At 64.8% G+C, this 26,746-nt stretch overlaps 1 protein-coding gene across 1 annotated transcript; it reads left to right on the top strand.

Annotated features, from left to right (window-relative positions):
• Nucleotides 1-5,380: 5,380 nt before the first annotated feature.
• On the top strand, nt 5,381-17,924 carry TBKBP1 (TBK1 binding protein 1). Its single transcript, XM_072919138.1, has 11 exons — nt 5,381-5,834; nt 7,132-7,398; nt 8,698-8,922; nt 8,998-9,120; nt 9,208-9,312; nt 9,641-9,782; nt 10,719-10,879; nt 11,438-11,487; nt 14,909-15,027; nt 15,782-16,530; nt 16,761-17,924. Exons 3-11 carry the CDS (start codon nt 8,701-8,703, stop codon nt 16,887-16,889), a joined length of 1,800 nt encoding a protein of 599 aa, XP_072775239.1. The 5' UTR covers nt 5,381-5,834; nt 7,132-7,398; nt 8,698-8,700; the 3' UTR covers nt 16,890-17,924.
• The last annotated feature ends 8,822 nt before the right edge of the window (nt 17,925-26,746 follow it).

Genomic DNA, 26,746 nt, shown 5'->3' with positions numbered 1-26,746 from the left:
TTCTCTTTTTTTCAATTTCTACTAATTTTTTTCCTTTTTTCATTTATTTCATTTTTTCCCTTTTCTTTTTTTTAATTTTTCTTCATTTTTCTCATTTTTCTTCATTCTTTTCAATTTTTCTTCATTTTTTTTCCATTTTCCATCATTTTTTCCCATTTTTCTTTATTTTTCCCCATTTTTCTTCATTTTTTTTCCCATTTCCTCTTCATTTTTCCCTTTCCCCTCCACCATTCCCCATTCCCCCAACCCTTTCATTTCTTTTTTTTTTCTTTTCAACTTTTTAATTTTTATTTTTATTTTTTGGCTTTCCCCCCCATTTTTCCTCCTCCTTTTCCCTTTTAATTCCCTTTTCTGTCCCTCCCGCCGCTCGTACAGGGTATCAGACATGAATGTGCCTTCAGCGCTCTGCCCGACGCGCAGAACCGACAAAAACCAACCCAAAACACCCCAAAAAAGAAAAAAAATCCAAATTTCCAAGGGGAAAAACCTTTGGAAAATCCAAAATCCGAGGGAAAAATCCCAGTCTGGGATCCCTTCCCAGCGAGGCCTTTTTGCTTTTCCCTTCGGGGCGGGGGCGGCGCTTCCCTGAGGTGGAAATGAGAGAAAATTCAAGAAAAAAAAAAAGAAAAATAAGTTTAAAAAAATGGAATTTAAAAAAAAAATAAAAAAAAAAGAAATAAAAACGTTCCCGGGCGGGAGGAGCCGCGGCCGGATCCGGTTCCGGGGCGGGGCCGCTCCCGCCTGAGGCGGCGCAGAATAAAAACAGAGTAGTGCAAAAAAACCGCCTCCGGACTCGTGTTTTGGGGTATTTTGGGGCTTTTTAAGGGGTTTTTTTTAATATTTTTTAAAGGGATTTTTGGGGATTTTAAGTGGGTTTTTTTTGGGAAATTTTAAGGGTTTTTACGGGGGTTTTGAGGGCTTTTTTAGATTTTTTTAAATTAAATTTTTAGACTTTGGGAGGGTTTTTTTGGGGTCATTTCTGGCTTTTTAAAGGGTTTTTAGGGCCGTTTTTGGGGGTGTTGAGGGCTTTTTTTGGGGTTTTGAAGGGTTTTTTAGGGCCGTTTTTGGGGGCCTTTTGGTGCCATTTTGGGGTTCTGTGGTCGGAGGCCGGGGCCGCTCCCGCCTGAGGCGGCGCAGAATAAAAACTGAGAGTAGTGCAAAAAAACCGCCTCCGGACTCGTGTTTTGGGGTATTTTTGGGCTTTTTAAGGGTTTTTTTTTTAAATATATTTTTAAGGGATTTTTGGGGATTTTAAAGGGGTTTTGGGGGGGATTTTTTGGGGAATTTTTAAGGGTTTTTATGGGGGTTTTGAGGGCTTTTTAGAAATTTTTTATTTTTAAAATTTTATGGGTTTTTTTTTCTTTTTTGGGGTATTTTCTGGCTTTTTGAAGGGTTTTTAGGGCCGTTTTGGGGGGGTTTGAGGGCTTTTTTTTTGCTTTTAAAGGTTTTTTTCGGGGCTTTTTAAGGCTTTTTATGGCAGGGTTTCGGGGCCTTTTTAGGGGTTTGGGCCCCTTTTTAGGGCTTTTTTAGGGCTTTTTTAAATTTTTTGGGGGGGGGGTTGGTTGTTTTTTTTTTTTATTTTTGAAGGGTATTTTGGGGCCTTTTTGGTGGCCTTTTTTGAGGGTTTGGAGGCTTTTTCTTTTTTTGGGGGGGGTTTGTTCACCTTCTAAGGGGCTTTTTTTGGTTATTTGGAACCTTTTTTTGGGGTTTTTTGTTTTTTTGGCAGGTTTCCTTGAGCCTTTTTGGAGATTTTGGGGATTATTTTGGTGGGCGGTCGCATTTCTGGAAGGGTTTTTTGGGACCTTTTTGAGGATGGGCCGGGGGCTTTGTGCTTTTTTGGGGGCCTTTCCTGGGGGGGCTTTTTATGGGGTTTTTTTGGGGTGGTTTTGGGCTGTATCTTGGAATTTCTGCCTCAAATCTGCCCCTCCTTGATCCCATCGCTGCCTGGGCACGGATTGAACTCTTCCAGCATCTTTTGGGATTTTGGGGGGCTCTTTTGGGCTGCATCACGAGGAAATTCCTGGGGGGATCCTACATTCCCAGAGATCCCAAACTCCTGGAGATTCCCAAATTCCTGAAAAATTCAGCTCAGTTTGGCACCATCCCCCATCCCTTTCCCTCGGGATGAATCCCCCACAACCCCAAAACCACAGCTTCATTAATTAACCCATCAATCAAATCAATTTATCAGCAAATTAAAACCACCCCTGGATGCTCCTCCAGCTCCACAAAAACCCCTGGGAAAACCATTTGAAATCCATTTGTTCACCTCCCGAATCAGACATTAAAAACCCGCTTTTATTTCGATTTTCCCCTAATTTTTTTTTTTTTTTAATTTTTATATATATAATTTTTTTTTTAAATTTTTTTTCCTGCTGTTTCATTTCCCGGGAGCCTCTGCCAGGCTCCTGCCCCCGCTCGGAGACGCCGTGGGAAGGGAATGCCGAGCTCGCGTTTCCTCTCCGGGGGAGCCGGAGGTGACAGCGCTGTGTCACCAGTGCCATCTGTGCCACCACCCCGGCCCGGGGACACCGCCGTTATTCCCAGGATTATTCCCGGGATTTATCCAGGAGTGGCCCGATGGTCTCTACCCCCTAAAAGAGGAGGAAAAGCTGATTTCTTTTGGGAAAAAAAAAAAAAAAATAGGGGAAAAGAATCCACAAGTTCATTTTGGAGCCTTGGAAGTGACAGCGCTGTGTCACCAGTGCCATCTGTGCCACCACCCCAGCCTGGAGACACCGCCGTTATTCCCAGGATTATTCCCAGGATTATTCCTGGAATCTGCATTTCCTGACGCTGATGTGCTGAGCTGCCACCTCAAAGAGGAGGAAAAGCTGATTTTTCCTTGGAAAAGGTGGCAAAAATGAGCCACGAGTGGATTGTGGAGCCTCGGAGGTGACATCAGCCACCCGTGCCACCACCCCGGCCCGGGGACACGGCGAGTGTTCCCAGGATCTGCAGTTCCTGACGTGGATTTATCCAGGAGCCTTTTCCTGGGCACTTTCCCACCTGGAGGGGATGAGACACCCCGGAGCTGGTGCCACCCTCTGGAATGTGATTTTCCAGCTGAGGGAATCCCGGGTTTTTCACTTGGTGGCTGAGGAAGGTGGTTTTGATCCTTGTGCCGGGGCCTGGGAAGTGATGTCCTCATCCCTGTCCTAATTCCAATCCTCGTCCCTGATCCCATCCCTGTCCTCATCCCTGTCCTAATTCCAATCCTCGTCCCTGATCCCATCCCTGTCCTCGTCCCTGATCCCATCCCTGTCCTCATCCCTGATCCCATCCCTGTCCTCATTCCTGTCCCAATCCCTGTCTTCATTCCTGTCCTAATTCCAATCCTCATCCCTGATCCCATCCCTGTCCTTGTCCCTGTCCCAATCCCTGTCCTCATCCCTGATCCCATCCCTGATCCCATCCCTGTCTTTATCCCTGTCCCAATCCCTGTCCTCCTTCCAATCCTCATCCCTGCTCTTATCCCTGTCCTTATCACTGATCCCATCCCTGTCCTCATCCCTGTCCGCATTCCAATCCTCATCCCTGATCCCATCCCTGTCCTCATCCCTGATCCCATCCCTGTCCTTGTCCCTGTCCCAATTCCTGTCCTTGTCCCTAATCCCATCCCTGATCCCATTCCTGTCCTGATTCCAATCCTCATCCCTGATCCCATCCCTGTCCTTGTCCTTGATCCCATCCCTGTCCTAATTCCTGTCCCAATCCCTGTCCTTATCTCTGATCCCATCCCTGATCCCATCCCTGTCCTTATCCCTGATCCCATCCCTGTCCTCATTCCTGTCCCCATCCCTGCTCTTATCCCTGTCCTCATCCCTGATCCCATCCCTGTCCATGGAGGCTCTGGGAACCCCAAATCCCCCAAACCCCCAATTCCCAGGGAATTTGGCTCAGGTGAGACAATTCCAGCAGCTTGGATCTGTCCCGCCTTCCTCTGCTCCTCCTCTCCGACCCTGTCACAGCTCCCGGGTGGCTCCAGGCTTTGTCCCCATCTCCCAGGGACCTCCTGTGCCCCTCGAGCGGGGGTCCCTGCATCCATCAGGACGCTCCGGGATGTTTTTCCTTCCGAATTCATTCGGAATTCTTCATTTGCACTTCAAAGCGCTTTGCAGCGAGTCCTCGGTTCTTGCGGCAGATCCCGTCCCTGCGGATCCCTGCGGATCCCGCCCTCCCCCGCTGCTGTCCCACCCTAAGGTGACATTCCAGGAGCTCTTTGCCTTCCCTAGGATTCCCTGCTGGAAATTCCATCCCTGGCATTGGCCTCCCAAAATATTCCCGGCCTCGTGGGGCGTTTTTAGCTCCCGTGGGAACCTCCTGGAATCTCGGCACTGCCGGGGGTCTGTCCGTGCCCCCAGCTCAGGGTCTGGATCTCCTCCAGCCTCTCCAGGATGTCCAAAGGAATCCGGATTGGGAATTCCGTGGGTGCTCCCGGTTTGGAGTTTTGCTCCCTTTGAGTCTGACCCAAAATCCCGAGCTGGATTTTTCAGCGGTTCCCTTTCCCCCGTGGTGACAGAGCCACGGTCAGGACCGGGATTTCTCCGTGCTGCCATCACCCAGCTGGGCTTTGGGGCTTTGGGGCTGGATCCCCCCCAGTGCCCGGCCCTGGAGCTGCTCTCCCCCCCAGCTCCTCCAGAGGCCCTGGCAGGGATGTTTGGAATGTCGGGGTCCTGCAGACCCCCCTGGGCTCCATCCCTGGGGTTCTGCTTCCCATTCCTGGCAGCTCTGCTGGGGTGGGATGAGGCCTGGCAGGAATCTGGTGCCAGTGGGGTCACTCAGAGCTGTGGATGTGTCCGTGGGTGGGTCTGTGGGTCATTCAGGGTCTGTCTTGGAGCCCTGTGGGCACTGGGGATGGCAGTGACCCCACCGAGGGGTCTGTCCGTGCCGTGGGTCTGTCTGTGCCACTCCAGGCTCTGTCCTGGGGATCTGTGGGCACTGGGATGGCAGTGACCCCCACCCAGGGGTCTGTCCATGCCATGGGTCATTCAGGGTCTGTCCTGGGGATCTGTGGGCACTGAGGATGGCACTGACCCCCACCTGGGGGTCTGCAGGGGTCTGTCTGTGCCATGGGTCATTCAGGGTCTGTCCTTGGGCACCAGGCTGGCAGTGACCCCCACCTGGGGGTCTGTCCGTGCCGTGGGTCTGTCTGTGCCACTCCAGGCTCTGTCCTCGGGCACCCAGGCTGGCAGTGCCACCCCTCCAGGGGGGTTTTTGTCCCCCGGAGCCCCCGGCAGCCGCGGCGAAAGGAGAGCAGCTATTAATAACCTGCGCACACAGGGAAAAGATGTAATTCCATAATGGAAGCGGCTCCGAGCACAATTCAGGGAATAAAATGTTCGGGCAGGGGGGAGGGGGGGATTGGGGGGCGGGGGCAGGGGGGGAGCCCAGCCCCCACCGCGCGGGGCTGCGGCTCCGCGGTGCCGGTGCCCCCCGGGATGGAGGGAGAAGCCCCCCGACCCCGCCACCACCTTGGGGGGCTCCGCAGGGCACGGGGGGCGCCGGGGGTCGGCGGTGCCCCTCCCGGGGCAGGCCACGGCAGCGCTGCCGGGCTCCGGGCTCCGGTGCGTGTGTCCCCCCCGGAGCATCCCCGGGACCGGCCGTGCCCCGGTGGGGGGGGTCACAGCCCCGGGGGCGGCCCCGGCGCGTGGCGGGGGAGGGGCTGGCGGCCGCCCGGTGCCCACGTGGTTTGTCGGTGTCTCCGGAGCGGAAGAAACGGCGGCGGGGCCGGGGCTGCGGCGGGGACCGGGAGCGGCGGCGGCGGCGGGACCCGGCGGGGCGGGGACGGAGCCGCATCCCGCGGGCGCCGCCGCAGCGCAGCAGCAGCGCCGGTGAGTGCGGGGCCTGGGCCGGGGCACGGCGGGAGCGGCCGGGGGGGCAGAGCGGGCTGCCCCCGCCCCACCGGGCCTGTCCGCTCCCGCCACAGCGCGACCCCAGCCCCGGCCCCGGCCCCGTCTCCCCCCGCCGCCTTCACCATCCCCGCTTCATCCTCATCCGCGGCTCCATCCTCATCCCCATCCCCATCCCCATCCTCATCCTCACCCCCATCCTCATCCTCATCCTCATCCTCATCACCATCCTCAGCCCCATCTCCATCCCCGGCTGGATTCGCATCCCCATCCCCACCTTCATCCCCATCCCCACCTTCATCCCCATCCCCGCTTCCGTGCCCATTTCCAGCCCGGTTCTATCCCGCTTCCGTCCCCATCTCCTGCTCCATCCTCGTCCCCATCCCCGGCTCCATCCTCATCCTCATCCTCATCCTCATCCTCATCCCGTCCCGGCTCCGCCCCAGACCCCTCCTGCGTTTCCGTCCCCGTCCCCGACCCCCGGCGCGGCGCGGCCCCGGGCTGGGCGCGGGGGGGGCAGGCGGCACCGGCCCGGCCCGGGGCCGTTCGGGGACGGTTTCCCGGAGCCTCCGGGGCCGCGGCAGGCCGGACCCCCCCCCCACACCCCGCTCACCCTATCGCGACCCCCGTCCGCGCTCACCCGCGCACCGGGCCCGGCTCCCCAAGTCGGGGGCGCGCTCGCCCCGTCCCCCTTTCCCCGCCGGTTCTCCCCCGGTTCTCCCCCGGTTCTCCCCCGGTTCCCCCCCGGTTCCAGGGCCGCTGCCCTCGCTCCTGGCCGTGGCGGTGCCCCCAGCCCCTCCCCGCGTCTCCCCAGCCCCGCAGAACCGGGACAGCACCGGGGGGGTCCCACAATGAGGAGGGGGCTCGTCCCGGCCGCGGCCACCGAGGGCCGGGCAGGGGGGGCTGCCTTAGGCCGGCTCCTACCGAGTGCATCCTCCCGCCCCCCAAAAGGTTTTTTTGGGGGCACCAAGCCCTGTCCCTAACCCAGCCGGGTGCCAGCAGCACCCACAGCCTGGCACATCCCATTCCCATCGCCATTCCTGCTCCCGGTCCCGTTCCCATTCCCGTTCCCGTTCCCACCGGAGCCCTGAGCCGGCCGAGCCCTCCCGCAGTGTCCCAGTCCCGGGGGGCTGCAGCCCCATTTCTGCTTTTTTTCCAAGCCCCATTTCTGCTCATTTTCCAAACCCCATTTCTGCTCATATTCCAAACCCCATTTCTGCTCATATTCCAAGCCCCATTTCTGCTCATTTTCCAAGCCCCATTTTCGGTTTTTCCCCAGGCATTCGCGGGCCTCGAGGAGGGGCCGGGAGCGCGGAGGGGGCGCGGGGACCCCGCCTGGACCCCGATGAGAGCAGCTCCGGCTCCCGCCGATCCTCTCATGGGCGATGTCCGGAGCTCCCGCACCTGAGCCACGACTGTGACACGCCTGTGACACGCCTGTGACACGCCTGTGACACGCCTGTGACACGCCTGTGACACGCCTGAGCCCGCAGCCCTGCCCAGCCCGCGCTGTTTCGCCCCGCGCCCGGGGCCCGCTGCAAGGCACGTGTCCCACCGGGCCGGGGAAACTGAGGCACGGCACCACCGGGGAGCTCCGGGCCGGGCTGGGGAAACTGAGGCACGGCACCACCGGGGAGCTCCGGGCCGGGCTGGGGAAACTGAGGCACGGCACCACCGGGGAGCTCCGGGCCGGGCTGGGGACACGCAGCTGCCGGCAGGCCCGGAGCGTTGGGGACACAGAGGGTCCTGTCACCTCGCTGGCAGGGCCTGGGACCCCCCCGCAAGGCTCTGGGGATCTTCATTTGGGGTCGGGGGTCACCAGTGCTTGGGGAGACTCATCTTGGTTTTGGGGGTGCCTCAGTTTCCCCGGGAGGGGGATGGCAGTGCCCTCCCTGCCCGGGCAGAGCTGTGTCCCCTCTGTCACCAGCCCGGGGGTGGATTTAGCCCCTGGTCCATGATTTATTCTCCGTGTCCCACGGGACCTCTGGCCCGGGGGTGGCAGCGGGGCAGGGATGTCCCCAGGCTCCCGAGGGGGACAGGGACAGGGGACAGGGACAGGGGACAGGGACAGGGACGGGGGACAGGGACAGGGACAGGGACAGGGACAGGGACAGGGACAGGGACAGGGACAGGGGACAGAGGACAGGGGACACGGACAGGGGACAGCGCCAGCACCGGCTGCGCTGCCTCGAGGCGCTTCTCCCACCGGGAAACATCCCGGGAGCCACCGGAGGCAGCGGCTGCGGGAGCCCCGCGCGGGGTCAGCGCTGCGGCGGGGCGGGACGGGCGGGGTTGGAGACCCCGGGCGGGGTTGGGGACCCCGGGCGGGGTTGGGGACCCCGGGCGGGGTTGGGGACCCCGGGAGGGGCTGGGGACGGTACCGGCAGCCAGGTGGCTCCCGGGGCTGAGCGGCAGCGCCGGTATTTAGGGCAGGGCTGCGCCAGGCGTGGGAGGCCCGGGAAGCGGCTCCCGTGCGGCAGCGGCGGCACCGGCCGCTATTTCTGGTGCTCGGTCCCCGGAGGGGACGTCAGGAAAGTCACCGTGTCCCCCCCGGGGGGCTCTCTGCTCCCACCCTCCTGCTGATGGGGGCTGGGGGGTGTGAGGATCTCTGTCCCCTCTTTCCCCGGGTGGGACGGAGGGGATGGCGTGGCCGGTGTCCCCTTGTCACCCCAGGGGACAGCGTGGGGTCGGAGCTGGTGGTGGTGGCACCCCTGGGACTGTCACTGGGTGCCACTGGGAGAGGCTGAGCACCCACAGACCCACCTGGGCTGGGTGGGTCACCAGCACCGGGTGTCCCCACAGCCCCAGCGCTGGCCTGGTGGCAGCGGAGTGTCCCCGCAGGCAGGACATGGACTCCATGTTCGAGGACGACATCAGCATCCTGACGCAGGAGGCGCTGGGGCCGGACGAGGACTGGCTGGACAGCCCCAACACCGACCTGTCGGGCGAGATGTGCTCGGCCTCGCACTTCGCCCTCATCACCGCCTACGACGACATCAAGAACCGGCTCACGGCGCTGGAGAGGGAGAACTCCACGCTCAAGCGCCGCCTCAAGATGTACGAGGTCAAGGTGAGGGGTCTGGGGGAGCTCGGGGGGGCCGGGGGGCCGGAGGGACCCCGCTGACCGCCCACCCCGCGGCCGCAGTACCCCCTGATCGGCGAGTTCGGCGAGGAGCACATCTTCTCCCTCTACGAGGCCAAGGAGAACTCGCTGCTCAAGAGCGAGAAGGCGTCGCTGCAGCAGCAGCTCAACCAGTTCCAGCACGAGGTGAGGAGATCCCGGGGCTTTGGGGGGGCTTTAGGGGGTCCCTGAGCCATCCACCCACCCCAAATCCCCTCCGCCCTCCCCTGGCAGCTGCAGAAGAGCAAAGAGCGGGAGGAGCAGCTGGAGGAGATGATCCAGGCATACGAGAAGCTGTGCGTGGAGAAGGCGGACCTGGAGACGGAGCTGGCAGAGATGGTGGGTGACAGCCACCGCCGGGGACAGCGGGGTCCCGTCCCCTCTCCCGGGCCCGTGGTGTCCCCAGCTTTGGGCAGGCAGGGGGCCGTGGCGTTTTGGGGTTTTAGGGATGCTCAGATTTATCCATCCTCCCGCTCCCGCCGTGCCAAGAGTCCCGGTGTCAACCGGGCATCCCCGGCTCCCCTTTCCCAGCCGCGCCACCGCCACCGGGCCGATCCCGCTCCAAAAACCGCCCCAAAATCCGCGTGTGCCGGGCTGGGGGGGGTGGGTGAGCCCCGGGGAGGGGACGCAGCGCGGCCGAAGCTCAGCCCGGTCCCTCCCGGTGCAGCGGGCGCTGGTGGAGCAGCACTTGAGCCGCATCCGGAGCTTGGAGCAGCAGCTGCGGCAGCGCGACGGCGGCGCCTTCCCCGGGCTGGGCGGGCAGGAGCCGCCGTTCATCGCCCGGCACCCCAACCCCGGCCTGAGCCACGGTGAGAGCCCCTTTACCGCCTAACGCGGCCCCGGGACCCGCGGCCGTGCCCGGGAGGAGCCGTGCCCGGGATGAGCCGTGCCCGGGATGAGCCGTGCCCAGGCTGAGCCGTGCTAGGGATGAGCCGTGCCAGGGACGAGCCGTGCCATGGCCGAGCCGTGCCAGGGATGAGCCGTGCCCGGGATGAGCCGTGCCAGGGATGAGACGTGCCAGGGATGAGCCGTGCCAGGGATGAGACGTGCCAGGGCTGAGCCGTGCCCGGGATGAGCCGTGCCAGGGATGAGACGTGCCAGGGCTGAGCCGTGCCTGGTCTGAGCCGAGCCGTGCCTGGTCTGAGCCGTGCCAGGGCTGAGCCGTGCCCGGGATGAGCCGTGCCAGGGATAAGCCGTGCCAGGGATGAGCCGTGCCCGGGCTGAGCCGTGCCAAGGCTGAGCCGAGCCGTGCCCGAGCCATGCCCGGGGCTGAGCCGAGCCGTGCCCGGGCCGTGCCCGGGGCTGAGCCGAGCCGTGCCCGGGGCTGAGCCGTGCCCGAGATGAGCCGAGCCATGCCCAGGGCTGAGCCGTGCCCACGCTGAGCCGAGCCGTGCCCAGGCTGAGCCGAGGGGTGCCAGGGCTGAGCCGAGCTGTGTCGGGGCTGAGCTGAGCCGTGCCCTGGCTGAGCCGAGCCGTGCCGGGGTGGTGCCCAGGCTGAGCCGAGCAGTGCCCGAGCCGTGCCCGGGATGAGCCGTGCCCGGGGCTGAGCCGAGCCGTGCCCGGGGCTGAGCCGAGCCGTGCCCAGGCTGAGCCGAGCCGTGCCTGAGCCATGCCCAGGGCTGAGCCGAGCCGTGCCCGGGGCTGAGCCGAGCCGTGCCCGAGCCATGCCCGGGCTGAGCCGTGCCCGGGGCTGAGCCGAGCCGTGCCTGAGCCATGCCCAGGGCTGAGCCGAGCCGTGCCCGCAGTGCTGGAGCGCGCCGGGGCCTGGCAGAGCCGCGGGCTGGAGGCCGAGCTGGAGGCGGCGCGGCAGGAGAACCAGCGCGCCCAACACCGCGAGGAGCAGCTCAAGGCCGAGTGCGAGCGGCTGCAGGCGGAGCTGGAGCACCTGCGGGACACCCGCGAGCAGGTCCGGGGCCACCCCGTCCTGGGTGGGGTTTGGGTGCTGAGGGGTGTCTGGGAGCGGGTGTGGGGCAGGGTCTGACTCCCAGAACCCCCTATCCTCAGTGGGTGGGGTTTGGGTGCTGGAGGGACCCCTCATTCCCGGTCATTGGGGTTTTGGGTGCTGGGAGCAGGAGTGGGGCAGGGTCTGACCCCATAGCACCCCTCAGTCCTGCTGGGTGGGGTTTGGGTGCGAGGGGTGCCTGGGAGCAGGAATGGGGCAGGGTCTGACCCACAGGACCCCTCAGTCCCAGTCAGTGGGGTTTGGGTGTCGGGGGGACCCCTCATTCGTGCTGGGTGGGGTTTGGGTGCCGAGGGGACCCCTCATTCCTGCTGGGTGGGGTTTGGGTGCTGGGGGTGTCTGGGAGAGGGAATGGGGCAGGGTCTGACCCCATAGCACCCCTCAGTCCCGGTCAGTGGGGTTTGGGTGCCGGGGGGTGTCTGGGAGCGGATGTGGGGCAGGGTCTGCCCCCCAGCACCCCTGGCCGGGCGGGGGTCCCGGCGCTGAGCGCCCCTCTGTCCCCAGGAGCAGTCGGAGCGCGCCATGGCCTGGGTGAAGAAGGTGGGCGATGACCAGTAAGTGCTGGGGGGGCTGGGCGGGGGGCTGGGGGGCCCCGGGGCGGTGGGGGGCACACGGTACCGGCTGTGGGGCACGGCGCTCACCCCACACCTCTGCACGGGGTCCCCGCATGGAGTGCTGCAATGGGGGGGTCCCGTACCCCAAAATCACCAACCCCAAAATCACCAACCCCAAAATCAGCCTTGGGGCTGGGCGGGGCTGCGGGCACCGGGTGCCCGGTGCCGAATATTGTCCTGGTGCCCCGTGACCCCTTCCCGGTGCCCTTCGCCCGGTGCCCGGTGCCCGGTGTCCGTGCATTGTCCCGGTGCCCGGTTTCCGGTTCCCGGTGTCCGTGCATTGTCCCGGTGCCCGGTTCCCGGTGTACGGTGCCCGGTTCCCGGTGTCCGTGCGTTGTCCCGGTGCCCGGTGCGGCCTCGGCGCTGCCTCCAGAGGGCACTGACGGTTCGCGGCTGCCGAGAGAGCGGCACCGAGTGGCACCGAGGCGGTGACGCTGTCCCCGGACCCCCAAACCCCGAAATTCCCCGGTGGCACCGAGTCGGGGGCGCTGTCCCCGCTCTAACTCGGGTCTGGCATCTCTCCCCGCTGTCCCCGCGCCGGGCGGTGACAGTGACAATGACAGTGACGGACAGACCGGGGGACAGGCGGGCCCGGGAAGGTGCCGGCCGCTGTTTTGGGGGGCTGGATCCGTCCCCTCCCGCTCCCGAGCTGTCGGATGGTTCCTGTGCCCTCCTCCAGATCAGATCCAAGGGGGGCTGGATCCCTCCCGGGGGGGCTCCCGCCTCTCCCTTCCCCTCCTTCATCCCCTCCATTCCCATAAAATTCCCTCCATTTCCATAAAATTCCCTCCATTCCCAATAATTCCCTCCATTCCCATTAATCCCCTCCATTCCCATCAATCCCCTCCATTCCCATTAATCCCTTCTATTCCCATTAATCCCCTCCATTCCCATTCCTTCCCTCCATTCCCAAAAATTCCCTCCATTCCCATCAATTCCCTCCATTCCCCCCAAATCCCTCCCCCCAGCTCACCCCACATCTCCCCACCGCTCCTCTCACCCCCTCCCCACAACATCCACAGAAATTCAAACTCCCAAACATCTCCCTTAACCTCCCCCATCACCAAAATCTCGCATTTTTAACCCCAAACTCGCCAGGCTGGCACGGGGAAACTGAGGCAGGGGCGGCTTCTCCCCCCCCCGCCCCCCCCCCGCGCTCTTTTTTTGCCGATTCAGCTCTTTTTTTGTCACCTGCGTCTCTCCGCCCTTTCTTTGGGTGTGAAAAGCGCCTTATCAGCGTTTTCCATCTCCGCGTGATTTTCGGGTGTTTCTGCCACGCTCTGCTTGGGGCAGGGGTCCCCCCGCGCCCCCATCTTCCTCTTTTTTTATTTTAATTTCTGAGGTTTCAATTATTTTTTTGGCTTTCTGAGCTTGGGGGTTGTTCCCTCTTGGTCTCCCTCACCAGAAAAACCAGGAGTCAAATATTGAGGAAAACCCTGGAAAGAGCAGGGTGGGGATTTGGGGGGGTCAGGCCACCCCTCCCACTTCCCCGCCCACGTTTTTGGGGGGATTGGGTGGGTTTTAATGACTCTTGCACCCATGGGTGCCAGAGGTGTGTTCCCCACCCCTGGCTCCTCCAGCTCTGCAGCAAAAAGGGGTCTGGGGACACAAAGGTGACATCCTGTGCGTGTCCTTCCCCCCTTTCCCTCCTTTCCCTCCTTTTCCTTATTTTCCTTATTTTCCTTCCTTTTCCTTCCTATTCCTTCCTTTTCCTTCCTTTTCCGCCTTTCCCTCATTTTCCTACTTTTCCTCCTCCTTCATTTCCTCCTCTTTCTTTTCCTTCTTCTCTTTCTTTTCCTCCTTTTCCTTCTTTTCCCTCCTTTTCCTTCTTTTCCTTTTCCTTCTTTTCCTCCTTCTCTTTCCTTTCCTCCTTTTCCTTTTTTTCATTTTCCCCCTCCTCTCTTTTCCTTCTTTTCCTTCTTTTCCTTCTTTTCCTTCTTTTCCTTCTTTTCCTTCTTTTCCTTCTTTTCCTTCTTTTCCTTCTTTTCCTTCTTTGCCTTCTTTGCCTTCTTTGCCTTCTTTGCCTTCTTTGCCTTCTTTTCCTTCTTTTCCTTCTTTTCCTTTTCCTCCTTCTCTCTTTTCCGTCTTTTCCTCCGTTTCCTTTTTTCCTTTCCCCCTTCTCTCTTTTCCTTCTTTTCTTTCTTTTCCTTTTCCCCCTCCTCTCTTTTCCTTTCCTCCTTTTCCTTTTTTTCCTCCCCCCTTCTCTCTTTTCCTTCTTTCCCTCCCTTTCATCCTTTTCCTCCCCCCTCCTTTTTCTTTGCTCCTTCACCCATTTCATTTATATTTTTTTCTCTCCACCCTTCTCCTCCTTCCCCCCCACTCTTTCCCCTCCTCTCGCGGTCCTTTCCCACTTTCTCTCCTCTTTCCCACCTCTCCGGCCGCGCTGCCCGGGGCCGCCGCTGTCAGCCGCGGTTACGAGCGGCGGCTCCGGTGCGGGCGGTGTCACAACGGCTCAGCGGGGCCGCACCGGGACGCGCCGCGCTCCGGCCCCGCGGCTCCTTCCTCCCCTCGCGTCCCCGCCGAGAAAAGCCCGGCTCGGAAAGCGACACCAACTCGGGGCAGAATTGATGATTTTGGCAGCGCTTCCCAGCGCCGGGAGCTGGGGGGGGATGGGGGGAGCAGCTCCCGCCCCGTCCTGCCCCATCCGCGGCCGCAACTTTTCCATTTTCAGTTCAAAAAATGAATTTTGGGGTGGTTTTGGGTTGGTTGTGGGGGAACAGCGGGGCTGTGTGGTGTTTATGTTCCCTGTTCTTGTGGTGTTTATATTCTCTGTTCAGAGACACCCAAAATATCCATTCCGGGACCATCAGATCCTCCCACATATGGATGCTCCCAGGTGTGGATATTTTTGGGATGGGATATTCCCGGGGATGTGGCCACAAGCCGCTGCGACCCCTTTGGGAATTGTCCTCTGGATCTGGCCGGGGTGGAGAGGAGGAACCTCAGACACCCTGAGGTGGCTTTTTTTTTTTTCCACCCTGGGTCATGAATTCCTCAGGAATTTCCTGGAGGAATGCTGGAATCACCATGCAGGCAGCAGAACTAAACCTTTTTTAGCTGTGTTTATTTTAAAAACCCCCAAAAAAACCAAACCAAAACCAAACCAACCAAAATTCCAGGGGGGAGGTCAAACCCTACGAAGGATTTAATCCGTGCTGGAGGATTTAATCCCTACCGAAGGATTTAATCCCTACCGAAGGATTTAATCCCTACCGAAGGATTTAATCCCTACTGGAGGATTTAACCCCCGCTGGAGGATTTAACCCCCGCTGGAGGATTTCACCCCTCCGGAGGGGTTCCCAGGATTTCATCCCCCTGAGGGATCTCTCCTGCCCCATCCCGGCCGTGCTTTGCTCCGCAGGGTGAACCTGGCGCTGGCCTACACGGAGCTGACGGAGGAGCTGTGCCGCCTGCGGAACCTCAGCGCCCTGCAGAGCCAGATCCTGCGGGCGCTGCTGCAGGAGAAGAGCCCCGGCGGGGGTGAGAGGGGCCCCGGGGTGCGGGGTGGGCACGGGGGGCACAACAGCGGGAAAAGGGGGTGGGAGAGATCGTCCTATGGATGGGAGTGAGCTCTGGTGGGTGTGGGACCCACACTGGGAGCGTCCCACAGCAAGGGTGTCCCTCCCAAAATATCCGTACCTGGGAGTGTCCCATCCCAAAATATTCATACCTGGGAGTGTCCCATCCCAAAATATCCGTACCTGGGAGTGTCCCATCCTGAAATATCCGTACCTGGGAATGTCCACACCTGGGAGTATCCATCCCAAAATATCCATACCAGGGAGCATCCATCCCAAAATATCCATACCTGGGAGTATCCATCCCAAACTATCCATACCTGGGAGTATTCATGTGTGGGATCATCCACACCTGGGAATGTCCCATTCCAAAAATATCCATACCTGTGAATATCCATCCCAAAAAAATCCATTCCTGGGACCACTTCCCACATTTCCCATATTTCCCACACTTCCCACATGTCCCACACTTCCGACACTTCCCACATGTCCCACATGTCCCACATGTCCCTCACTTCCCACACTTCCCACATGTCCCACGCTTCCCACACTTCCCGTGTCCCACATTTCCCACATTTATTTCCCACACACTTCCCACATTTCCCGTGTCCCACATTTCCCACATTTCCCACATTTATTTCCCACACTTCCCCCACGTCCCTTGCCGCCCCGCTGACACCGAGCATTCCCTCGCGTGTCCCCCTGTCCCGTGCCAGGCCAGCGCCACTCGCCGCTGTCCCAGTGCCACTCCCCGGCGCAGCAGCGCCGCTCGCCCGCCCCGCAGTGCCCGTCGCCCGGTGCCCCGGGGCGCTCCCAGTGCCAATCCCCCGCGCTCCAGCGCCGCTCACCGGGACCCCCGAGCCAATCTCCGGCCCAGCAGCGCCGCTCGCCAGCCCCGGGCCCGTGCCAGTCTCCGGCCCAGCAGCGCCGTTCCCCGGTGCCACCCTCCAGCCAGTCGCCAGCCCCTCAGCGCCGCTCGCCCGTGCCACCACCGCCACCAGCGCCGTGCCCATCGCCACCCTCGGCGTCACCACACCGCCTGCCCGGCGAGAGGATGGAGCTGGCCTACGCCAAACCCTCGAGCCGCCACATCAAGGCCGGCTTCCAGGGCCGCCGCAGCTACTCGGAGGTGACCAACGTGGCCCTGTACCAGCAGAGCCGCTTGCTCTGGCTGCAGCCCGAGGCCTCCACGCTGCCCAAGCACCGGCCCTACGGCGAGGTGTACCTGGGGGGCGCGGGGGCACCGCTCAGCGCCCACGGGCCCTTCGAGGAGCACGTCCGCTTCGACAAGGGCTCCTCGGATGAGGAGGAGTGGGCGCTGCCCAGCCCCCCCAGCCCCGAGGCCGGAGCCATCCGCTGCGCCTCCTTCTGCGCCGGTTTCCCCGCGCCGGACGCCGACGCCGCGCACCGGACGGCGGCCGCCTACGCCCGGGCCGAGCACGCCCAGTCCTGGCCTTCCATCAACGTAAGGAGGGCACCCCGATCTCCCCGCGGGGTTTTGGGGTGGGTTTGGCGGTGGGGAGCATCGAGGGAACCCCCCCACTCCCAGTGCGGCGGCACCACGTGGCGAGGTGGCTGCCTCAGTTTCCCCGTTTGTCACCTCCCGGCTGGCTGGGGACAGCGGGGGAGGTTCGGGGGGAGGTGACAGAGGGGACGTGGCCAGTGCAGGGGTCTGATCGCCCTGCGCCCCCCCAGCTGCTGCTGGAGACGGTGGACTCGGAGGTGCGGAGCTGCCCGCTGTGCCAGCTGGCCTTCCCCATCGGCTACCCGGACGATGCGCTGGTCAAACACATCGACTCGCACCTGGAGAACAGCAAGATCTGAGCCTCGGCCCCTCCCCACCTCTGGATGCTGCATGGAAACACACCGGGAGCGCCCGCCTCCCGAAATACCTCCAATCTTCAGTAGCTACGGAAAGACTGAGCCCCCCCAGAGCCCCCCAGAGCCCCCCGGAGCCCCCCCAGAGCCCCCCGGAGCCCCCCGGAGCCCCCCGGAGCCCCCCGGAGCCCCCCGGAGCCCGCCGTGCCAGGTTTGGATGCTCCGGTGGGGTACCAGGGCCACGCCGGGCCGGGTGGTGGCCGGAGGGGACCCGGCCGTGCCCCTGGCTGTCCCCTGTCCCCTCGAGTGTCGCTGCTCGATCTCAGGGAGGATCCGAGGGGCCGGGGCCGGATCCGGCCCCCAGGAAGGAGGTGAGGGGAAGGGGCCGCCCCTTCCCCGGCCCGGGGGGTCAGAGGGGGGCTCGGGGTCGGGAGTGGGGGGCAGCTGCTTGTTCTCGGTCCCCTCTGCCTTGTCCCGCCGGTTCAAGCATCTTTCCTCTCTTTTACATTAAAAGCACCCCCTACCCCCCGAATTTCCCCCCTCCCCACAACGATGCTGCTGAGAAACGAACCCGGAGGAGCAGCATGGACCCACCCCCCCCCCCAGCCCCCCAACATTGCACTGGGCTCCCCGGGGCTCCCCCCACACCCCCGCGTGGCGTGGGGACAGCGCAGCCCCTCAGCAGCCCCCCTAAATCCCCAGCCCCCCTCCCCCTGCTTCAGCCGGGGGCTGCAGGCGGCTGCTGACCCCGAGCCCCCCACCCATCCCCCCCGTCCCCCCACGTTCGATCTACCTCAAAGCCGCCGGGACAGGGGGTCCGCAGCACGGTCCCCCCTCACCGAGCCGCCCGCGCTGCATGTCCCCCCGTGTCACAGCGCACAGCCCCACGCAAGGCCGGGGGCTCGGCCGGGCGCGGCCCCCCCGCCCCACGCCGGGACCCCCGGGACCCCCGGGACCCCCGGGACCCCCGGGACCCCCGGGACGAGGGACGCGCCCTCGCTGCCGCCACCGACTCCAATAAAACCTTCCCAGCGCCCGAAATGCCTCGGAGGGGGTGCAGGCGTCTCCTCTCTTGGGGTCCCCGGGGGAGGAGAGTGGGGGGATCCAGCTGGGGGTGTCCCCCCGGGGATGGGCTTGGGGTCGGGAATGAGTTTGGGGCTCAGCTTGTGTCGCCGGGGTGGCCCTGGGGGTGACACGGGGTGGGGTGTCCTGCAGCTCCCGGAGCTTTTGGGGTTTATCGGGCAGGTGGGTGACCCAAAAAGGGACAATCAGAGGCAAAACAGAACTCACCGGGCTGGTGGTGACAGAGGGGACACGGCCGGAGCCGGGCTGGGGGGCGATGGGTGCCGGGGTGGGGGGATTGTCCCGGTTTTCCTGGGGAAGGGGCTGGGCAGGGGGAGCTCTGTCCATCCCTCCTCTGTGTTTTTGGAGGTCCTGCACCCCCTCCTGCGGGCTGGGGGGGTCGGGCCAGCGCTGCGGGACCCCCGGGCGGGGCAGCACCGGGCACGGAACCCCGGGCACGGAACCCCGGGCACGGACCCCGGGCACGGACCCCGGGCACGGAACCCCGGGGGGCTGCGGGGGGGTCCCGTCCCGTCTCTCCGGGCCCAGCCCGGCCCCGGGCAGGGTGCGAGGGCGGTTCCCGGTGCCGATGGTGTGAAGGAGATAAGCCGCGGTGCCGCGGCCTTATCGCCGCCCCATCTCCGCCTCTGCCCGGGCCCGGGCAGGAAGAGCAGCCCCTGCCCACCCCCCGCGCCCCCCGGTGGGCACCGGCAGCTCCGGGGGACCGAGGGGGAGGCAGAGTCGGTCTGGGGGGGACACGGTGACCCCCCCCGGGGTCGGGTCCCCAAACCACCCGCGTGGGGACGAGCCCCGGGGTGCGGCGGGGCTGTGACCGGGCTGTCCCCGGTTCGGACTGGGGTGGGGGCGCAGCGGGGCCTGCCCGCGCCCCGGGGGTGCCCCGGCCCCCCTTTTCTCCCTCCGCCCGCCTTTCCCCCCGGTTTTGTCTCTCTTTTTTTGAAATCACGTGCTAAACGCCCAACGCCGCCGCCGTTACTCATCCCGGGGCCCCCCCGGTACCGCTTCCCCCGGGGGCGGCTGCCGCTGACTCAGCACCTGCCCGGGACCCCCCCGGGCCCCCCAAAACCGCCGTCCCTTAGGGGGTGTCACCTGCTGCGGAGCGTCCCCGCGATGCTCGCCCGAGCCTGGGGGGTCCCAGCGCCCCAAAACCGCTGCCTGGGGGGCGCCCCTGCTCCGGGGGGTCCCCGGGGTGCTCGGTGGCCGTCGCTCGGTGGCCGTCCCCGTGTCTCTGTCACGCGTGGGGAGGCTCCGAGCCCACCCCGCTGCGGCTGCCCCCGTGCCTCAGTTTCCCTTTCCCACTGCGGAGGGAAGTGGGGGTGCCCGGGGGGGGGGGGGGGAGGTGCGGCCCCATTTCCTGTGACCCCCCCCGGAGCTGCGCCCCACGCGGGGAGCGCTGGGCTGGGTGACAGCGCTGTCCCACGGTGGCGGTGTCCTCGCCGTGCCACCCCCGCGGTGTCCCTAAAGCCACCCCGCAGCCCCCCCTCGGCCACGCCGTCCCGAGGGGGCTCCGGGGGGTGCGACCCCGCTGTCCCCACGCGGCGGGGCGTGGGACGAGGTGGCTTTGGTGGCGTCCCGAGTGTCCCCGTGTGGCCCGGCTGGGGACAAGGCAGGCCCGGGGTTTGTCACCTCCCGCCCGGCCCGGGGGCGGTGGGAGCATCCCCGGGGGAATTGTCCCCTCGAAACGCCGGGGCTGTCACAGCAGTGGCACTGGGCGCTGTCCCCAGGGCCACCCAGGGGTGCGCAGCACCCTCTCACCCCGGCTGTGTCCCCCACTGTTAGTGGGACAGACCTGGCTCCGTGTCCCCCCGTGTCCCCCGTGTCCCTTGTGTCCCCCGTGTCCCCCTTGTCCCCAGTGTCCCTTGTGTCCCCCGTGTCCCCCATGTCCCCCCATGTCCCCTGTGTCCCTTGTGTCCCCCGGGTCCCCTGTGTCCCCCATGTCCCCTGTGTCCCCCGTGTCCCCCGTGTCCCCCGTGTCCCCCATGTCCCCCGTCTCCCCTCTGTCCCCCCGTGTCCCTTGTGTCCCCCGTGTCCCCAGTGCCCCCATGCCAGTGGGTCACACCTCGCCATTTCCTGGGTGATAACTTCATTTTTTTGTTGTTTTTCCCATCAAAACCCCCTCTTATTTTGGGCACCTTTAAGGTTTCTTTTTCCAACTTTCGGTTGGGTTGGGTTTTTTTCCCCTTTTCTCCGCGTTTTTATCATTTAGAGGAAAACCGAAACAATTCTCACTGCTCGGGCCCCGCTTTCCCCTGCAGGGCGGGGGGGACACGGCACCCAAGGGTGCTCTGGGGGGACTGTCCTGGTGCCGCTGGGTGCAGGAGTCACCCAGGGGATCCTCCGGTGTGCTCTGAGGTGCGATCCCTCTGGAACCCCATTCCCCGTCCTTGCAGAGGGATCACCCCCAGCACAATCCGGGGGGGCTGCAGGGACCCCCGGCCGGGCTCGGGGCACACGGTGTCCCCGCGGTGTCCCCTCGGTGTCCCCTCGGTCGGCGTTTATAGGAAACGGCTCCGCGAGGAAGCGCCCGGCTCCGGTGCCCGGCTGAGCGCTTCTTTCCTGCCGTGGGCGCCCCGAAAGGCCGCGGGGGATCCGGGGTGAGTCAGAGCGGAGCCCCGGGGCTCAACCGCAACCCCCAGAGCTGCCGGGGAGCGGAGAGCCGCCCGGAGGCGTTTCGGGGAAATGGGGGGCTGCCCTCGGGGGTCTGTGGGGCGGGATCTGTGGGTCTGTGGGGCAGGCAGGATCTGTGGGGCGGGATGGATGGCTCTGTGGGGCAGGATCTGTGGGGCAGGATTGCAGGGTCTGTGGGGCAGGATCTGTGGGGCAGGATTTCAGGATCTGTGGGGCAGGATTGGGATCGATGGGTCAGGATTGGGATCGATGGGTCAAGCAGGATCTATGGGGCAGGATCTATTGGTCAGGATTTCAGGATCTATGGGGCAGGATTGCAGGATCTATGGGTCAGGATCGATGGGTCAGGATTTCAGGATCTATGGGGCAGGATCTATGGGTGGCAGGCAGGATGTGTGGGGCAGGTGAGGATCTATGGGTCATACAGGACCTATGGGTCAGGCAGGATCTATGGGGCAGGATTGGGATCTATGGGTCAGACAGGATTTATGGGTCAGGATCTATGGGTGGCAGGCAGAATCTATGGGTCAGGATCTATGGGTCAGTCTGTATCCCCCTTGGGCACCCGTATCCAGCTGTGTTCCAGGTGCCAGCATCCCCCCTGGGCACCCGTATCCAGCTGTGTTCCAGGTGCCAGCATCACCCCTGGGCACCTGTATCCAGCTGTGCTCCAGGTGCCAGTGTCACCCAGGTGCCAGCATCCCCTTGGGCACCCGTATCCAGCTGTGTTCCAGGTGCCAGCATCCCTCCAGGGTGCCCACATCCCTCCCGGGTGCCTCAGTCCTGTCCCTGCCTCACCCTGGGGTACCCACACCCCGACCTTGTGCCCCCCTGTTCTCCTGCCCCCCGCCTGTCACTGTCCCGCTGTCCCCACTGTCCCACAGCAGTGCCAGCAGCTCCTGACCTCTTCCTGGAGGTTCCCACACCTCGGGGACAGGGGACAGCAGTGGTGGCACCCGCAGTGCCCGGCCACCTTCCCACCCCGGCCCGGCCGAGCCACCGCCGTGTCCCCGGTGCCCGCGGTGGCACCGGCGCTTTGCTGTGCCCCCCTCCCCGTGCCCGGCCTCAGATGGCAGCTCGGGGGTGGCGGGGGGGACACGGAGCCCCGGCTGCCATGTGCCCAGCGCCATCACGGCTGTCGCGGAGAGACAAGTGCCACCGGGCCCCCCGGGCACCCGCGGGCCGCCCCGGCCCCGCCGCCCCGCCACCCCGGGAGGTGACGGAGCCAACGCGCCGTGACACGAAGGGGGTTCGCCCACCCCCCCCTCGCCTCGCCAGCGCCCGCCGGGGGGGACTTGGCGGCTGTCACAAACCATCAGCGCTGGGGACAGCGGCTGCCGTGCCCTAAGTGGGGTTAAACTCGGGGTCACCCCGATCGAGCATCCAAAGTTTAGGGGGGGGGTCTGCTGGAAAGGAACAGCCCCCTCCCCAAATCCCGCCGCGCCCCGGTACCCCCCGGTGACAACGGGGACGGTGACGCTGTGGGGAGGGACAGCAAAAGTGTCCCCTGGTCCCTGCGTGGCTCTCGGGGACAGCGGCGGTGGCGGCCAGGCGCGGTGGTGGCCCCGTGGCTGCTGTGTCCCCCCGGGGCTGCTCCTCAGCGCTCGCTGCGAGTCACCGCGGCCACGGGGACACGCGTGGCCGTGAGGGACAAGACCCGCGGCTGGCCCAAAATCCGGCACCCGGGGTCACGGACAGCGGCGGCCTGAACTCCCGGTGACCCGCCGGGACCGGCCACCGCGGGGCCACCCCGGCACCGAGCCGCCCTGCCGGGTCACAGCCCAGCGGTCCCGCGTGGATCCCACCTCCATCCCCCACGGGAAAACCCGACCCGGGCCGTCCCAGAGCCCTCCGGGGCTGCGACAGCGACATTTGGGGACAGTGTGGCCCCGCCTGGTCGCGGAAGCCGGGTGCCAGCCGTGGGGTGGGATTTGGGGCTGGGGTCGCACGGCCCTGGCCGAGGCTCGCGGTGTGGGTGCTGTGTCCCCTTCCCCTCATCCCCACCGCCCCCTCCTCCTTTCCGTCCCCCCCGCCACCACCGGAGCTCTCCCGGTGCCACCGGGCCCGCGGGCGGCTCCTTCCAACCCGCGGCTGGAACGAAACCGGCTCCGGCTCCTTCCCCGTGACCCATTTTTACCATTTGATTGGAATCCGTTATTTGGCTTGCTTTATTATTATTATTATAATTTTTATTTTATTATTTCCTCCTCCTTTCCTCCCTCTCCCGCGCTCCGGCCCCGGGTGCGAGCGCGGTGTCAGCCCCGCGTCACATCAATGAACGCGCCGCGCGTCCTTTGTCACTTCGCATTTCCCCGAGGCCACCTCGCCGTGGCCGCGGAGGTGGCGGGGGGCGCAGCCGGGCTGGGGGTGACCCCCCCACCCCACCCCGGGGTGACGGGGGCGAAAATTCTCCTCCTGCCCCGTGATTTTGGGAGGGGGAGTCGGGACCCCGCTGCCGCCGCCGCCGCCGCTGCCGCCGCCCACCGCGGGTACGGGGGTGGCTGGCGGGGCCCGGGACACCCGAGTCCGGTCCCCCCCGACCCCGAGCAGCCGGTGGCGACACCTCCGCTTCCGTCGGTAGGGCCCCCGCGGGTATTTTTAACTCCGGTTCTGCCGCTTGGCACGTTCTGAGCGTCCGTCCCCGCCTCCGGCTGCCCGGCCCGGCCCGCGCCGCCCTCCGGGGCAGCACCGGACCCCACCGGGGCAGTACCGGGCCCGGCAGGTCAGTACCGGACCCTCCGGGGCAGCACCGGACACTCCGGGGCAGTACCGGACCCACCAGGGCAGCACCGGACCCTCCGGGGCAGCACCGGACCCCACCGGGGCAGCACCGCGACCCCACCGGGCAGTACCGGACCCTCCGGGGCAGCACCGACCCTCCGGGGCAGCACCGACCCTCCGGGGCAGCACCGACCCTCCGGGGCAGCACCGGACCCCACCAGGGCAGCACCGGGTCCTCCAGGGCAGAACCGGGAGCTCCGGGGCAGCACCGGGCCCGCCAGGGCAGTACCGGACCCCACCGGGGCAGTACCGGACCTGCCAGGGCAGCACCGGACCCTCCGGGGTGCACGGGACAGGATTGGGACTGGTGGGGCAGGAACAGACCCCATCGGGGATGATCAGAGCAGGGTGCGACCCCACAGAGTGCGATGGGGACGTGCGGGACAGGGTGGGATCCTATGGGGCAGGAAGGATGGGATCCTATGGGGCAAGAAGGATGGGATCAGACGCTGTGGGGGAACACGGGACCCTATAGGGTTGGACCCTACAGCTCCTGCAGGGCGGGACCTTCCAAATCCTGATGGGACCCTGGGACAGGGCGGGGTCTGAGCGGTGGGACCGTCCCCTATGGGGCAGGACCGGTCCCAGTGGGGCAGGATTGATCCCAGTAGGACAGGACTGGTCCCAGTGGGGCAGGATTGATCCCAGTGGGGCAGGATTGATCCCAGTGGGGCAGGACCGGTCCCAGTGGGGCAGGATTGATCCCAGTAGGATAGGACTGGTCCCAGTAGGACAGGACCGGTCCCAGTGGGGCAGGATTGATCCCAGTGGGGCAGGATTGATCCCAGTGGGGCAGGATTGATCCCAGTGGGGCAGGACTGGTCCCAGTGGGGCAGGACCGATCCCAGTGGGGCAGGATTGATCCCAGTGGGGCAGGATTGATCCCAGTGGGACAGGATTTATCCCAGTGTGGCAGGACTGGTCCCAGTGGGACAGGACCGGTCCCAGTGGGGCAGGACCGGTCCCAGTGGGGCAGGACTGATCCCAGTAGGACAGGACTGATCCCAGTAGGACAGGACCGGTCCCAGTGGGGCAGGACCCACATCTCCACCCCTTCCACCGGGCAGGACCACCCTCATCCCCATCCCAGAGGGGTCCAACCCCCCCATGTCCCCACGTCACCCACGTCCCCCAGCCCGCGGGACGCCTCCCGTGGCCGCATCCCCGCGCGGGGGGGGCTCAGGGGGTGGCGCTGGCAGCGGGGCGGGTGATCCCGCACACGCGTGTGCCCGCGGGGGCCGCGTGTTGTCAGAAGCTGTAGCCCGTGTCTCGCCCGCCGTGCCCCGCCCGGGCAGCGCGCATCACTCCCCGGCCTTCGCCTCCCGCTGACGGAGAGGAAGGGCCGGGGGCGGCGGCCCGGAGCCCCCCGCGCCCCCGTCACGCTAAACCGGCCGGACAGGGGCTGCAGCCCCCCGGCGCTCCCCAGGGAGCCGCGGCTCTTCGCCGGGGATGCGGCTCCGGCTGAAGAAAATCGCCTCGTACAGGAGCGGGGCGAGGGGCCGCGGATGGCGGCAGGGGGTGAAATGGACTCCCCCAGGTCCCCCCCGGTCCCCCCCGGTTACCCCCGGTTCCCCCCGGACCCCCCCGGACTCCCACGCGGGATGCCACAGCCAGGGCGAGGAAGAGGAGGAGGGACCGGAGCCGGGGCGCGGATCGGTCTCCGAGGGGACAGGGGGGACAGGGGGGACCGGTGTCCCCCCGCCGCTGCGGGACCACCCCACGGAGGGGTTTTGGGGGGATTTAATGGTGGGACCCACAGTGCCACCCCACGCCAGAGATCACCGGGGGTACAGCGCAGTGACAGCGGGCACGGGGGGCACGGGGAGCACGGGGGGACACGGCGGGACACGGGGGGCACGGGGGGACACCAGGAACACGGGGGGCACAAGGGGCACTGAAGGCACGGGGGGCACGGGGGGCACGGGGGGCACGGGGGGCACGGGGGGACACCAGAAACACGCGGGGCACGGGGAGCACGGGGGGACACCAGGAACACGGGGGGCACCAGGAACACGCGGGGCACGGGGGGACACCAGAAACACGCGGGGCACGGGGAGCACGGGGGGACACCAGGAACACGGGGGACACGCGGGGCACGGGGGGCACGGGGGGACACCAGGAACACGGGGGGCACGGGGGGCACGGGGGGCACGGGAGGCACGGGGGGACACCAGGAACACGGGGGGCACGGGGGGCACGGGGGGCACGGTGGGCATTAGGGGCACGGGGGGCACGGGGGGCACGGGGCTCAGCAGCAGGAGGGTTTTGGGTGGCAGCGGCTGGCACGATGTTAATGACTTTTCTTCCTGTCGCTCTCCTTTTACACCGAGGGCAGCTCGGTAACCGGAGCCGCTTCCTTCCCCGAGATTAAGGAACCGTCTGCTGCCCCCCCCCCACCCCCAGGGCCACCGAGCCACCCCCCCGCCACGCGGAGTGTCACCGAATTGTCACCCACCCCTGTCACCCTTGGGTGCCCCTTCCCCGCCAGGTCCGGCGGGGCTGAGCATCCTCCCAGCGCTGCTCGGGACTCGCCACGACCCCCCCACCCACCCGTGGGGTTCCTTCTCTCAGTCCCCCGTGGGGCTCCTTCCCTCTGTGACTCACAGGACTCGGGGGACGTGCCGGAGGGGACAAAGTGCTCGGGGTGGGACACGAGGGGGCTTCGCAAGGTGGGGAGCCCGTGGGGGGTTTTGGGGGGGCTCCAAAATCTCTCTGCTCCGTGGGGAAGGGGGGATGCGGCTCCGTCCCTCGCAGGTGGGCGGCGGATGCTGCCCCGGGCCGGGGGTCCCGCGGGTGGGTGCCCCGGGTGGGTGGCCCGGGTGGGTGCCCCGGGTGGGTGGCCCGGGTGGGTGCCCCGGGTGGGTGGCCCCGGTGGGTGGCACCGGGTGGGTGCCCCTGGTGGGTGGCAGGTGGCCGGGCCGGCCCGGGGGCCCCGCGGTTCGCAATTCGCGTTTCCATGAACCTTCGAGCAGCAGCGAGATGCAAATTCCTCCGGGGTGGGGACAGTATTTTTGGTTTTCCCTGAGCCCAAATTTAGCCCCGCTGGTGCCCGGTGCCCTCGTGCTCATTTTAATAATGAAAACAGGAACGATGCCACTGACTAAGAAAATCACCGCCGAGTTTCCCCTCGTTCCCCAGAACCCAAATTCCTGCCGCGTCCTTCCATGGCAGAGGCAGAACCTGCCCGGGGGCTGGCCTGGAGGGAGGGGACACTTTGGGGACACTTTGGGGACACTTTCGACCCTCTGCCCGGTCCCTCTGCGGGATTTCGGTGCCGGGATCAGCGGGATGATGCCCAGGAGTGGGGACGTGTAGGACGGTGACATTCCCCGGAGGTGACGGTGACATTCCCAAATCCGGGATAATCCCCCCAC

Source organism: Taeniopygia guttata, chromosome 27, assembly GCF_048771995.1.
Source record: "Taeniopygia guttata chromosome 27, bTaeGut7.mat, whole genome shotgun sequence".
Classification (NCBI taxonomy): Eukaryota; Metazoa; Chordata; class Aves; order Passeriformes; family Estrildidae; genus Taeniopygia; species Taeniopygia guttata.
The sequence above is the reverse complement of the archived record's forward strand: the minus strand, read 5'-3'. Positions and strand labels throughout refer to the sequence as shown.